At 38.8% G+C, this 15,448-nt stretch overlaps 1 protein-coding gene across 6 annotated transcripts in view; it reads right to left on the reverse strand.

Moving 5' to 3' along the window:
• LOC126475247 (inositol polyphosphate-5-phosphatase A) overlaps nt 1-15,448 on the reverse strand; it is a 327,646-nt gene that overhangs the window by 158,087 nt on the left and 154,111 nt on the right. For 5 of the 6 annotated variants that reach the window (XM_050102946.1, XM_050102949.1, XM_050102944.1 and 2 more), the window contains 2 exons: nt 7,733-7,788; nt 7,543-7,627 (listed from right to left, as the gene is read on the reverse strand). In XM_050102946.1, coding sequence (XP_049958903.1) covers nt 7,543-7,627; nt 7,733-7,788 — 141 coding nt within the window. Of the gene's footprint in view, nt 1-7,542; nt 7,628-7,732; nt 7,789-15,448 lie in introns of those variants that run through there. The other variant, XM_050102945.1, reaches the window with a different exon arrangement.

A 15,448-nucleotide genomic window follows, 5' to 3' on the forward strand; every position in this document is an offset into this window, starting at 1 on the left:
TGCGCACCATTTGGACACACTGAATTCACTAGAATGTCTTTTGTATTTTGTAATGGTGCTCAAACATCTCAATGATTCATGGATGAGGTTAGACATGACCTACATTTTTATTATGTGTACACTGACAACATTTTGGTTATGTCAAGCTCTGAGGCAGAACACATGTTGCACTTGTAGCAAATTTTCAGTTGTCTTTGTGCACACAATCTGCTTGTCAACCCACCAAAGTGAATTTTCGGAGAAGCTGAAGTTCAATTCCTACGCTACACTATCAATGCTAAAGATATACGGCTGCCACCAGCCTATGACAGGTACAGAACTATGACAATTTCTTGGTGTCACCAATTTCTATCATGGTTTCGTTCACAGCCATGCCCTCCTGGCTCTACCACTGAATGAATTCAAGCATGGTCTACTGAGACAAAAAGACAAACTGCTACGGAACACAGAAGCTATGTTATCACTTCCAGAAGCACCTATTGCCCTAATGGTCAATTTTATTTATTGAATATTTTTAATTTCATTTCCTGTTCCATAGATCCTGGTAACGAGTGAATCACAAGGATAGGGAATGTGTCAGATTCTACATAGCTCAAATATAACTTGTATAAATACAATAAAAAGATACAATGTAAATAAAAATCAACTGAACGACAGCACAATCAATCAACAGAAAATTTTGTTCCACATGTTAAGGATGAGTAATATATTTATGATATGGAATGTGTCAGATTGTACACAGTTGAAATATATCTTGCATAAATGCAATAAAATATACAATGTAAATAAGATATCAGCTAAACAACAGCACATTTAGTTAACAGAACATTTTGTTTCACATATTACAGGTGTGTAATATATACAGGAGTCAAGATAAACTAAATATTCCAAAGGAAATACAGGAATACCAATAAATACTTGTCATATGCATATGATAGTACTCAAAATTAATTATGCTAATTTTACAACACTTACAAATTTAGTGATTATATACATTTTCTTTCACATATTCATCAACCGCATAAAAAGATTTCTCTAACACGTACACCTTAAGAGGCATTTGATGTGTGGTGGAAGAGCATTAAACAGCTTAATGCTGGAGTAATAAGCTGCTTTTTAAACCATAGTGAGGCTTTTCAGTTCAATGTGCAGACTGTTATTGGTTCTTGTGTTATAATCATGAAATTGGGTGTTATCTTTGTAGATAGAAGGGTTTTCACAGACAAAGGTCAACAAGGAAAAGATATATTGTGAGGAGGTGGTAAGGATCCCCATCTTTCGAAACAAGCACCTGCAGGAGTGCCTGTGATGGACACCACTCATTATTCTAATTTTTTTTGTGCAGTGAAAATTTTCTTTGCGAGAGGTTGGTTCCCTCAGAATATAATAGCATATGATATTAATGAATGAAAATAGCTAAGTAAGAAGCCTTAATGGTGTCTGCTTCAGCCATTGAAGCAATAACCCGTAGTGCAAATATTGCTGAGCTAAGCGTTTTATAAAGATGAAGAATGTGTGCTGACCAGTTACATTTGCTGTCTATACAAGCACCCAGGAATTTTGTAACCTCAGCTTTCTGTATTTCTTGATCTCTGCACTTAATGTTAATTTCTTCCAAATTTCTTTGTGAAGTATGGAATCTCATATAAAGGGTTTTATCTGTCTTGAGAGAGAGACCATTTGAAGAAAACCAGTTTACTACAATCTTTGAAACTTTATTCGTAGTTTGTTCAAGATTGTTGTCTGTAAAATCGTCAATTAGAATTGTAGTGTCATCTGCAAAAGAGTACATTTACTGTTTGAATCAGAACAAAGTGGGAGATCATTAATGAAGATGAGGAATAGCAGTGGACTCAAAACAGAGCCTTGTGGCACTCCACAACTTACATGAAGCAGGTTCTCTGGATGAGCCACTCATCATTACAGTCTGCCTTTGGTCCTTTAGCAATGATTGGAGCCACGAACCAACGGTTCCACCCAAACCAAATATTATGCCTTTTTCAAAAGGATTAGATGGTTTACACAATCAAAGGCTTTTGAGAGGTCACAAAAAATACCTACTGGAGACATTTTTTTGTTCATGGCTTCCAAAACTTGGTTGGAGAAACACAATACTGCATGTTCTGTAGAAAGACCAGCACAAAATTAAAACTGACTTTTGTTTAGGATACTGTGGTAGCTAAGATGATTGACAATCATCCTGTGCATGAGTTTTTCAAGAATTTTTGAAAAAATGGTTAAGAGGGAGATTGGGCAATAGTTTGTAACATTGTTTTTCTCACCTTTTTTAAAGAGTGGTATCACTACAGTTAGTTTTAGCCTGTCGGGACTATTCCTTTTTGCAGAGATGTATTGAAAATGTTGCCCAAGACTGAACTTATACATTTATAGCAATATTTTGCTATTTTACAGGAAATACTGTCCACACCAACAGACTTTTTATTTTTTAATGAGGTAATAATTATTTCAATCTCTTTTACTGTAACATGCCATAAGGATAATTGTGGGGGTCTATTACTAATAGCTTTCTGTAGAAGAGCCAATGACTCGTCCACAGAACCTTTACAGCCTGTCTTCTCTGCTGCTGACAAAAAGTGCCTGTTAAAGATTTCTGCAATCATTTCAGGTTTCTTTACATTATTGGTACATTGTTTAATTTCAATGGGTGCCCTGTCCCCATTTTTTTTTGTTTTTTTTTGCCAGTTTCCCCACTTTATTACATTCCAATTCTTTTATTTTGTTGTCAAACATATCAATTTCAGACTTCATGCACGTATGTTTTGACTTATTTATTAGCTTCTTTAGAAGGGTACAGTAATTCTTTGGATCATTACAAGTTCTGAGGGAATAATACAACATCTGCAGGATGTTTTTATTCCTACAGTGATCCATGACTTATTGACAGTGCCTACATGACTGTTTCTAATTATTTTTTTGGGAAATGTGGCTTCAAAGATAGACATAAATTAGTTCAGAAAAATATTATAATTTTTGTTCGCATCTGTTTAATTGAAAACTGGACTCCAGTCTATCTCTTGCAGGTTGGTGTGAAATTTTGTAGGGTTTCATCACTTACGTGTCTGCCACTGCAATTGGTGCTGCACTGAAACAGCAACTAGGCAAATACTGGCAGCCCTTGGCTTCTTTCAGTTGAAAGTTATCACCTTCATTGTGGAACTGGTTTACATATGACTGAGCAGTACACTGCATACTCCTCCATTAAGAAGTTTTGCCACATGTTAGAGGGACAACAGTTTAACCCAGTCACAGATCACAAACCACTGATGTCTGCTTTCTGCCAGTGTCCGGAGAAAGGATCAACACATCAGCTGTGCTATATAGACTACATCAGACAGTTCACCACTTGCATAGTCCAAGTTGCGAGAGACCTGAAAGTGCCAGCAGACACACTCTCTTGGATTGAAACAATCACTGACACTGTTGATTTCAAAGCTCTTGCTGCAGTGCAACAAGCAGACAGTGAGCTGCAAGACTTTTTGAAGCAACTGTCAGATCCATAACTCCAGAATGTTACAATACTATCATTAAATGAACTGCTGTACTGTGATGTCACAACTACCAAACTGCAACCATTTGTGACCAGCTGCATCCTGCAATGACGTTCTTCACCTTGATAAATGCCAACTCAGCTCACTATTCCATGGCAGCTTGTCCTTTAGCCTCAGTGCACCACGTAAGAAATTCAATGGTACAACCAGGAGGGCGTGGTTGTGAATGAAACGACAATAGTAATTGGTGATGCCAAAAAATTGTCATGTGCTCAAAGACGAGTGAAAATCTGCCATAAGTGTGACAGGTGTTTCGTCTTAGATTGACATGACCGATACAACATTGATGTACACGTAACAAAAATCTCTTCCATGAATCGTTGAAACATGAATGCAGCATTACAAAGTCCAAAAGGCATTCTAGTGAATTCAAACAATCCGAATAGTTTGCAGATGGCAGTCTTAGCAATGTTGTCTGGTGCCGCAGGTATTTGGTAAAATACATGCACTAAATCCTATGTGGTAAAAATGCATTTATCATTGATGTTGAAAATGAAATCTTCAGTATGCAACATCAGATACTGGTCAGGGATGGTTCTTGGCTCAAGCTGTCGGTAACCTCCACATGGGCACAATCCATTGTTCTCCTTTAGGACCACATACAGTGGAGACACCCAACTGCTGGTCAACTGGAGGCATCTTCCCGTTTGAGCACGAACTGGAATTCATGCTCTGCCACTTTCAGTTTAACTAGTGCCAGGTGGCAGGTGGTGCAGCTGAGCATGAAGTGGTGGTTCTGGTGTGGTTAATATACAGTGTACTGTTCGATGCTGCACAGGTGCTGGTGTGGGCATCTAGCATGTGTTCTCCAGTAACTGCTTCAGAAGCTCTACGAATGGAGAGTCACTGGTTATCATTTGCACTGCAGTGTCATCCACATAATTTACTCGACCTTGGTTACCAGGTTAGTAGTGGTATCAAGTTGGTGCTGACGATAGAGATCAGGTAGGAGTCCAAAGAAAGATAAGAAGTGTCCTCCGAATATGAAGCACTTTACGTCTGCTACGATGAATTGCCATCCAAATTTGCATCACAGGCTAAGTTTAGCATTAAGGTGATTTGACCATATGTTGAGATTGTGGAATCATTGGCAGCGAAAAGGTGGCCATACTCACAGTTGTGGTGTGGTTGACAGGCGGACGGACAGATAAACTGACATGTATCTACCAGTAACTGTAGTTCTGTATTATAGACTGTCTTGAACAGTCAACAACAGTTCTGCACCTCAGAGCCAAACTGTCAGCGGTACTAGCACACTCTTGCTGATGGGTGTGAGCAGCTGTGCTTTCCTGGTGGGCAGTGGTGACAGGATTGGCAGCTGGTACTCTTGAGTTCATAAGGTAGAAACTTGTACGGCAAGCTCAGAGATCTGTGCTTGTAATGGAGTGAGGGTATTATCTGCCCGAGGCTGTGGGTAAACTGTGGTGATGCACACAGACGGTAACATCCCTGCTATGCGATCTGCAGTTTGTGCAAGTTTATGAATATCACCAGCACACACTGTTAATGTCTTCTGTGTATCGGATGGCAGGTGCGATAACTAAATATTCTGCAGGATGTCTTCATTAACAACACTGCTTACTAACATACACAGGCAGTGCAGTAGCTGTGACGGAGAATGATCCCTTAGTTTTTCGCTGCAGAGTAGCTTCTCTTGTCTTCACCTTGGAATGCGAGAGGTGGGTATCAGGGCATTCTTGATAGTTGAGTAAAGATAAGTGCATGATGGCGATGCCAGAATATCTTGCGCCTCTGAGGTCATATCTTTGTTGAGCCCTTTGTGTAATCTGCAGTTACAAATTGGCTTTATAACTTTGTGAACCATAGGATAGGATTCTGTTGCCAAAATGGTGGCGGTTTGTGTGGTTGGTTACTGCCCCTGTAGGCACATGTGCGGCTGGTAGCGGGTCTGACATCACAGAGTTATGATAACAAAGAAGAGAAAGACGTGAGCACAGCTGATGCTCATTCGATGCATTTTTAAAAAGAGAATCAAATAACAGAATAATTACAAAGCACACAGCAAATGTAAATCAAAGAGAGACTGTAACAAAGACAATCATGCAAGGAGTACTCACTTGGGTGTGTGGTACTACACTTCCAAGTGATGATGCACTTCAGCATAAATATCTAGAATGTTTTCCTGCTATGAAACAGGTTTCTGGTGGTGCAAGAGCTGCAGTGTACAGCTTCCACAAATGTGTATACAATCACGGCTGCTTTTATGTGCAGGCTATCTAGGCTGTAGGCTAGGGGGCCACACCACAACAATTTAAAATGAAAACAGTCTAGGTTGTAATACTGTGTTGTGGGCCCTCTTATAATCATAAAATATGCAGATGTGATTATTTTGTATGGGATTATTCAGTTAAATTTTTCAGTTGGGAGCTGATGTGAATTAAGTTAACATTCACCTCTCTAACTTCTGGTTTGTTTCTGACAAATTCCCAGTAGTAGTCAGGGAAAAAAATCTGATTTATGCATGAAAATGGCGTTCAACTTATTTGTTGTTTTTTATAAAACTATAATTGTTCATAGCAATTTTAGACTATTGTGTTCTATCTATTAATGATTTCAATTCTTTTAATTTTTTTTAATTTCGTAGGCAGTGTGTGGACTCACTCACTCGCTTTCTCTTCAGTTTACCGACAGACTATATCAGCCACCTGCAAAAGTAGCATTCAGTCTCTAGAATTATGAAAAGTATTACAATATGCCATGTAATTTACATATTTACTGGACAGCACAGCAAAAAAAGGCATTTTCAATAGAGAAAGTATATGAGCACTTAGAGCTATTGAGAGGTTGAGTATTTTGAAGTTCATGTGAGCCATCAACTGCACTCCAAGGCAGATTTGAGATTGTAGCTTTGAGTTCTGTTCGTCATAATTTCTAAGATTTGGATTTATCCAAATATTTTATATATTAGTACTCATTTGTTATGTTTTTTAAAAAATAAATAACAACTCAATAACATAACACATCAGTTGTTATTGTGCACCTGAAAAACACACACCCTTTTGTAGCCAGGGTCATTAATTTATGCTTCTGTGGTGGGGCTCCTTTTGGGATGGCTGGTTTCAATTCTGATGGTGAACTTGTCATCAGTATTAGTTGGCTGGCAAGGGAGGAACAAATAGTGAAATTAAATCACCTTACTTAGTGCTAATGCCCTGGGTCGATTACAAATCTTTCCACAGTGTCTTGCATAGTGAGGGCTTGTGACATTGTTTTTGGTCAACCTTCCATCAGATGGGGACACTAATCTCAGCAGCCTAACTACCACTATTCAAGATGAGTAGGATATGTGCTGTCGCCAAGTTTCACTTTCTACCTTCTGCCATTATCATCAACAATAAAACCACAAACAAGCCACTACACTACCCTTGCACCTATTACATTCATCTACAGATGGGAGTCACACCTGGAATGCAAACTGCCTTACTGAATAAACAAGAAAGCTGGAGGTAACATCCATCTACCTTCATGACTTGGTGAAATATTCTTGGTATGCCATAATTACACAAAACACAGAAAATAATCATGGTTCAAAAACTTGACAATATTGTACATTTCATCTCTGGAAAGGAGTTCATCAATGTCTACAAAAGGAAAGTTATATGCCAACCAGATGTAATGCTAAGCATAACCTTAAGTGTAATTTCACACTGCGGTAATAATATGTCAATACTTCACAGCTTGCTATCAATACAGCATTCTATTAAAAATTGCTTAAGAGACCACAATACAACAGAGGTAAAAATATATAAATTTAAAGTACAAAATAAAAATCTATCTTATTATTTATGGAAGTCAGAAACTACAAACACAGTGGAGCCAAGAAAAGGTACACAAAGTAAATAAAAATCTGATAATAAAATTGTGAGCAAAATACACAAAAATGCAAACCTATGGATGCTGTGGGGTGACTGTTTATACTCTAAGAATTGTTCATATACAAATGGAAACTAACTTTCACAACACCTTGAGTGTCAATTCGGAAGTTAAAATCACCAAAGAGAAAGAATGGTGCATTTCCATTGTCATCATTATGAAACCTGAAGGGAAAAAAAATCAAGTGTATTAATGAACATGTACAAAAAAATATTAAAAATAGATGTGCAAAAATACCAACTTCCAAATCAAATGCAAATGGCACACACCTGTCCAGTGTATGTTCCAAAGCACGGCGTCGATTTTTGCAGTAAACGGATGGGAACTAAGAAGAAATAAGAAAATACAATAAATAAATATTCTATATCAAGATTACTGCACCACTTAATATTTTTAGAAATGTGTAGTTCATTATTGAATTTATGTGTATATGCTAACTCCAATACCACCTAAAAAAAGCGATAATACAAACAGAAACAAGTTTTGGTTACAGCACTTCCTTTCAGTTCTAAAAAGTGATAGTTCTGCCAGGTTTTGTTCAAGCGTATTTTGGCTGTCACCTAATATAGTCTGCTTATATCTTTGTTTGACTAAATGCAGACAGTGACTAGGCATACTGGCCAAGTGTGTTGGACCATTATCAATTTCAATTAATAGACAATGAGGGCATACAAAGAAGTGGTACACAAATGGCAAAGTCTTGTTTAATTTCAATGTATCCCGAAAATGTTGAAAAGCCAGGGCTACGAACAAATGAAGAAAGAAACCAAATAATTAACAAAAACAGAAAATTCCACAACAAACATTTCAGGGTGCAAAAAATCAGCCTTCCATATACCACTCCTGTGTGAGTAATGAAGTTCAAATTACACCGTAAGCAGCACCCATGTGAACAATCCATCATGTTACTGAAGTGAATGGAATGATAAGAAATGCCATATGTAAAAAGTTACGCTTTATATGCTTCAATCTTAAGTGGGATAGGAGAAGCATCAATATATGGCATCTCAAAAAAGTATGAAGCTTGTGAATTGTGGACCACTGTGATTTTGTGAGGCTGGTAATAACAACTTTGCAAAATCTTACTCTGCTTTCTCTGCAGTTAATATACAACAGAGAGGCAAGGGTATTATCTATAATTATTACAAATGTATATAGCACTGTCAGTATAGATCCCAACTGAGTAATTTTAAAATAGAAAATTTTTGTGCCAACCTCACACTCAAGGGTGGACCTACTGAAGATAACAGAAGTACAAAGTGATAATTTGCCTCTATTCACATGAATGGACACTGAGAAACAACAAGTTGCCAATTCTTAGAGATCACAAATTACTATTTGTCTATAAGCTCCAGCTTAAGAGAAATTAAATAAACTGCAATCTTTAATAATGAGGTAAGTTTCTTTTTAAAAATGATTTTTACAAACAACAATTACAAAGTTTGGGCGTAGAGATCTGTGTGAAGCTGTTGCAATCAAAAGTTACTTTCCTTTTAAGTTGATATTGGTAATGCAGTAAGAGTAAAAAAATATACAATATTTTTACTACAGCAAATTGTTTATCTGCATGTGAGCACAGTAATTAATTAAAATATTTTGATTCAGTAAGATGGAGCAACATGTCACATAGGAAGGGAAACAATGATACAATTTCCTGCCTGCCTGATTCCTCATAATGGTAGTGTCAATTGACCATCTAGAACTTGTGACTTCACACTGGGTGGCTTCTTCCATAGAAGTGACATTTATTTACAACCTACACCCACAAACCACGATCAGTTCTAAACATTGAGGCAAACCTAACACATCATTTCTACAATTGAGATATAATTAAGTGGAAACATCACACAAAATTTAGTTAAATAAATGAGTGTGGGGCACCACAGTCCTACAGCATGTATGTCCGTCATTGAGGAGGTTCGACCAAAGCTGTTTTCTTTTTTCTTTTTTTTTAAAAAAAAGAAAGATTAATTTGTGCAATAAATTCTAACATTACTATAAAATTCAAAAACTGCACTCCTTTCAGATCAATCAGTCTACAGTACAATAAATGTATCCTCTGCTGTGTATCTATCACCCATCTCCAGCGAATTTTTATTTGTCATTATTTGAGAATCAGTCTTCAATAATTGCTTTCTGGAATGCTTCAGCTTGCTGTCAGATTTGAAACTTGTTAACAAGAGACAATGATCATCACTCAGAGTGCACGTGAACAAGGCAGAGTGCATTATACCCCTCTTCTCTCTCAACTTCTCTGTGTCAGTCTCATATTCTTCGTCAGGCATTCTATATCTCAACTGCAACACCCGCTCAATTTGATGATGATCTGAGAACATGTTCCTTTGGAACACTGTTCATAGGTATCCTAATTCTTTGGCATGGCTCTCCTTATCTGTAGGAGTTCAAACTATATTGACCAGAGTTTTTAACATCAAATTTCTTTGTGACACATGGTAATGGTTTGAGACTTGGAGATAGAGATCAGTATGTGTGGAAGCACACAATGCAAGTTTTCTATACACACTATGACCCAGCAATCATCTTACTACTAGCACATTGAGAAAAAGTAGCTGGCCCCTATTTATAGTCAGAAACCTTACCACATGAATCGTCTAAGAATAAATTACAACTCTGCCAATGCACTGCCTATTCGTATGTTGTGTACACGATGCTGCCACCATTTGTGCGTGTGTGTATCACTATCCCATGACTTTTGTCTCGTCATTGTATGGTGCATCAATATTACAAATGTGGGTGTTAAGGGAATACATTCCTTCTGTACTGCAGGAAGTCCCCATTGTAGTGGTGGCACACACATACACACAAAATTCAAGCTTTCGCAACCAACGGTTGCTTCATCAGGAAAGAGGGAAGGAGAGGGAAAGACGAAAGGATGTTGGTTTTAAGGGAGAGGGTAAGGAGTCATTCCAATCCCGGGAGCGGAAAGACTTACCTTAGGGGGGAAAATGGACAGGTACACGTACACACACACACACACACACACACACACACACACACACACACACACACACACACACACACACACACAGCCATCCGCACATACACAGACACAGGCAGACACAGCAAATGTCTGCTTGTGTCTGTGTCTGTGTATGTGTGTGTGTGTGGTGTGCGCGTGTGTATACCTGTCCTTTTTCCCCCTAAGGTAAGTCTTTCCGCTCCCGGGATTGGAATGACTCCTTACCCTCTCCCTTAAAACCCACATCCTTTCGTCTTTCCCTCTCCTTCCCTCTTTCCTGATGAAGCAGCCGTTGGTTGCGAAAGCTTGAATTTTGTACGTATGTTTGTGTGTCTATCGACCTGCCAGCACTTTCGTTTGGTAACTCACATTATCTTTGTTTTTAGATATATGAATTATATGTCAGGATGGATAGAGTTTAAATGTTCCAGGAAATCTTGAAGTTTCTTCATTCTATGTGGCCACACCAGCCGGCCGGAGTGGCCGAGCCATTCTAGGTGCTACAGTCTGGAGCCGCGTGACCACTACGGTTGCAGGTTCAAATCCTGCCTCGGGTATGGATGTGTGTGATGTCCTTAGGTTAGTTAGGTTTAAGTAGTTCTAAGTTCTAGGGGACTGATGACCTCAGAAGTTAAGTCCCATAGTGCTTAGAGCCATTTGAACCATTTTTAGGCCACACCACAAACATGCCATCCATGAACAGACTGGGACATGTTGATTTGAACTAGGTGGATTCTAATGTCTTTGCTGCAAAGTATTCCTAGTATAGGTTTGTCACAACAGATGATAATGTACTACCCATCACCACACTATTGGTTTGTTCATAATCTGTTGACAATATAACATGGTCAGAAGCACAATCAATGCAGCTTAAAATGTCTGCAAACCAGAAAGCAAAATTCAGTCACTTGTACAAGAAGACAAGATGAAGGAAGTTGTACAGTAATTAATCTGATAATCATCTGGACTGGGGTACAGTGAAGGTCTAGACTAAAAGGCTAAATTTCATGCCCACTCCAGAAATGTTACCAACAGCAGTTTACATAAGCTTCGTGGAGCATGTTGCAGCTTCACTCCCTCCAGAAGGAACGAAAGAGGTTATATCAAAACCTGTAGAGTGCTTACCAATAACCACTGATTGGATCCAATATCTATAAGAAAGCACAGATGGTACTTAGCGATCTGTGGGAGGTCAAAGAAACGGCACGTTTTCCAGTCAGAAATGGCAACACTGCAGTCCTTACGTCACATGTAAACTAAAATAAGATGATTTTTTTCTATAGACAGAAAGATGTCAATCCTATAAATAAAAATCGATAGGAAGATGACAACTCTCCTCAAGGAGTCAGGCTCGTCATATAATGTCATTAAGTGTATTAAAAACCAACAGCTGTGCCACCACTACAATGGGGACTTCCTGCAGTACAGAAGGAATGTATTCCCTTAACACCCACATTTGTAATATTGATGCACCATACAATGATGAGACAAAAGTCATGGGATAGTGATACACACACGCACAAATGGTGGCAGCATCGTGTACACAACATACGAAAAGGCAGTGCATTGGCAGAGTTGTAATTTATTCTTAGACGATTCATGTGGTAAGGTTTCTGACATGATTATGAATGCACAACAGAAATTTACAGACTTTGAACACTGAACGGTAGTTGGAACTACACAAAATGGGAAATTCCATTTTGGAAATTGTTAGGGAATTCAATATTCTGAGATCCCTAGCGTCAAGAGTCTGCCAAGGATACTAAACTTCAGGCATTACCTCTCACCACAGACAACACAGCTGCTGACGGCCTTCGCTTAACGAGAGAGAGAGATAGAGAGAGAGAGAGCGCAACAGCCTTTGCGTAGAGTTGTTAGTGCTAACACACAAGCAACAGTGTATCAATCACAGAAATCAATGTGGGACATATGATGAACATATCCATTAGGATAGTGTGGCAAAATTTTACAGAGAGTGCCTGTTTCTGGATCCTTGGAACAAGTTGCACAGAAGTTTGATGACTGTTTCGTTGAACTTCTAGGCAAATTCTCACGTTGACTTGTTTCTTATTTGAAGGAAAATAATATAAACAAACCATTGGGGTTGCAGGTTGGTGGTCTGTTGTCACCTATTGTGGTGAGCACACGCATGGAATATCTTTAAGAAAACACACCAGAAACTACCAAGTTCAAACCATGTTTTTACAGACATGGGGTTGTGTGGTGTGGCCACATGGAATGAAAAAACTTTAACAGTATATGGAACATTTTAGCTCTATTCATCCTACTATAAAATTATCATTGGAACTTTTGAAAGAGGGCCAGCTACCTTTCCTCAAAGATGTTGGTTACGAGAGGACCACATGCATCCCTGTCTCAGTGTATATACCACACACACTTATATCTATCGCCATGCCTCAAGCCACCATCGTACCTCATAAAGAAATTTGGTACCAAAGACACTCGTCCATTCAGTTTGAGCACTATCTAACAAGGAGAACCTAGCCAAAGAATTACAACAGATATGAATAACATTCCGAAGGACTGGGTACTCGGATCATAAAACTGAATGGGCAATGTAGCAAAAATCAAGAACACAAGAGAAAGAGGTTGAGATGACACAGAGAAAGAAAAGCCAAGTATGCTTATCTACTTCATGCAGACCCCATACACAGTTCACAAGACTCCTACTGAAACATGGTATTTTTACTGAAACATGGTATTTTGCACCTGTCAACAAAGTCTTTGTATTGCTGAAGATATTCTAGGTCTCAAAAGCCGAGTTTGCTCTGCATTTCACGTGAATGTGGCACATCTCAGCCAGTTACATGTTCCATAGATCACTTGAATAATCCTTTTAGTGAAATGATGCGTAAGTCAGTCAGTTTACAGGATATGTATATCTGATTAGTGTTAACACAAATGAACACCAGTTTTAGTCCTACTCATGCAACTACCCTTCAAAAAAGGTCTCCAGGCTACCAGTTTTTAATCAGAACTCACCAATGTAACAGTAGGAGTCGTCCAGGAGAACTTCTTTACATTAGATTTAAAACTTCCTTTGCTTCCTGCCAGACATTTTACATTATCAGGTGAATGATCAAAGTTTTGTCGCTGCATACTGGAATCCTTTCTGAGCCACTGAAAGCTTTAATAATAGATAATAAAGGTCACTTTTCCCTCTAGTGTGTAGGTGTGGACATTGCATCACTGTTCTTCTCAAATTATAATGGATTATTTGTGGAATTTCATTGGCGAGTATATGTATTGCAGCTAAAATGCCTGAAGTTTTCATTAATATGTACACCCAAAAATTTGAAGCATTCTATCCTATTTTTATGTGGACGGACCATTAGAACAGTGGAGGAGAGGTGCCAGAAGCATCAGATACACATGTGATTAAAACATTCAAGCAATTCATCTGTCATTCAGCACTGACAAAAATATAATCATGAAACGAAGTACAAGAAGACAAGGATCATGGTGCAAATTAAATGTTTCTTAAACATTGTAGTCAAGAAGTCTATTTAAAGAAAAATGTTGGAAAACCTAGTAAACTTTGATTTGAGCTTGGGGTGTGGCACTATTTTATCATGATCTCACCAGCCATCGCATCACCAGAACTGAGAGACGCTGAGAGAATGTACATTTTAGTGAACATCAGTATGGGATCAGAAAAACAAAAGAGCATCAAGGGGTGTAGCAGGTGCTGGGAAACAAACTTAGCTACAAACAGTGGCGCAAGACCAATGACAGTTGAGTGTCTGCTTGAAGTACAGGCAGCGAATGTACTTAACAGCACAACTCACAGCACCTAAAGATGATGACTGGCTCAGTTGTTGAAACATTGTGCATAAAATGGAGACAAAATTCTGCTGAACTGGAAGCACATCATCACCCTTAAGGAATATATAGATCATTGACTGGCATGTCTGGTCCCCCAATTTGTCACCCATGGAGCATGTCTGTAATGCAATGGGAAGATGGATACTTTCATGCCAGCCAGCAATCTTCAAGAACTAACACAACAATGTGATTCATGCTTGGCAACCTATTCTTCATGATTACATTTGGAGGCTGTCTGCTCACATGTCTCAATGGATACGTCTCAATGGATACAAGAGTATAGGTCTCACCTCATACTGATGCTGATGGTGGGCATCAGCTCCAAATGTAATGGAAGTTTAATCATTTCACACCCATTGTGTGATGAAGACCTCTGCCAAGTTTACAAATATTGAACTGATGCTTCATGGTGAAACACCTTCCATTTCCATCAGTGTGTATCCACTAAGCTATCACAAAATTTATTTCTCTTTCCTGTAATTTACTGATGAATTCATTCCAAAGATGCGTAGCTTGTTAGTTGGTTGGTTCGTTTAAAAGAGGGGGAGGGGGGGAAGGGACCAAACTGAGAGGTCATCGGTCCCCAGTAAAATAATTACGCAAGGGAAAGAAGAAAAGAAAGGAGACGTACAGCACAATAACAGGAAAAAGGAAGAATCAGAAGAACAGCAGAAGGACAACCAACACTAAAATCGACAGAACAGGAAATGAAAACCACAGAGAGAAGCAGGAAACATATAGAAGGGATAAAAACAAGGGAGCAGAGAACTGTGGCTGGCTGACCCAAGACAATAAAAGGAAAAGCCAGCCACTCTGCGACACATTAAAACATCCAGCCTAAAATAAAAACATTAGAGTAGAGAACAAAAAGGGACAAAGGACATGCGCAAAAACTTATATAGAATGATGAAACCCATTGTCAGGTATAAAATGTAAAACTAAATTAGCCAACGAGGCATTGTCAGCTAAAATTAATGGAAACAAGTCCGGTGATTGAAGAGTCCATCTCAAGGCAGCCATAGAAGGACAGCTCACGAAGATATGGGCCACTCTCAGTCGGGGACTGCCCCGACACTCAGGCGGGTCATCACGGTGCAGGAGGTAGCCGTGTGTCACCCAAGTGTGGCCAATGGGGAGCTGACAGAGAACCACAGAGTCC

This window comes from Schistocerca serialis, chromosome 4 (assembly GCF_023864345.2).
Source record: "Schistocerca serialis cubense isolate TAMUIC-IGC-003099 chromosome 4, iqSchSeri2.2, whole genome shotgun sequence".
NCBI classification, from domain to species: Eukaryota; Metazoa; Arthropoda; class Insecta; order Orthoptera; family Acrididae; genus Schistocerca; species Schistocerca serialis.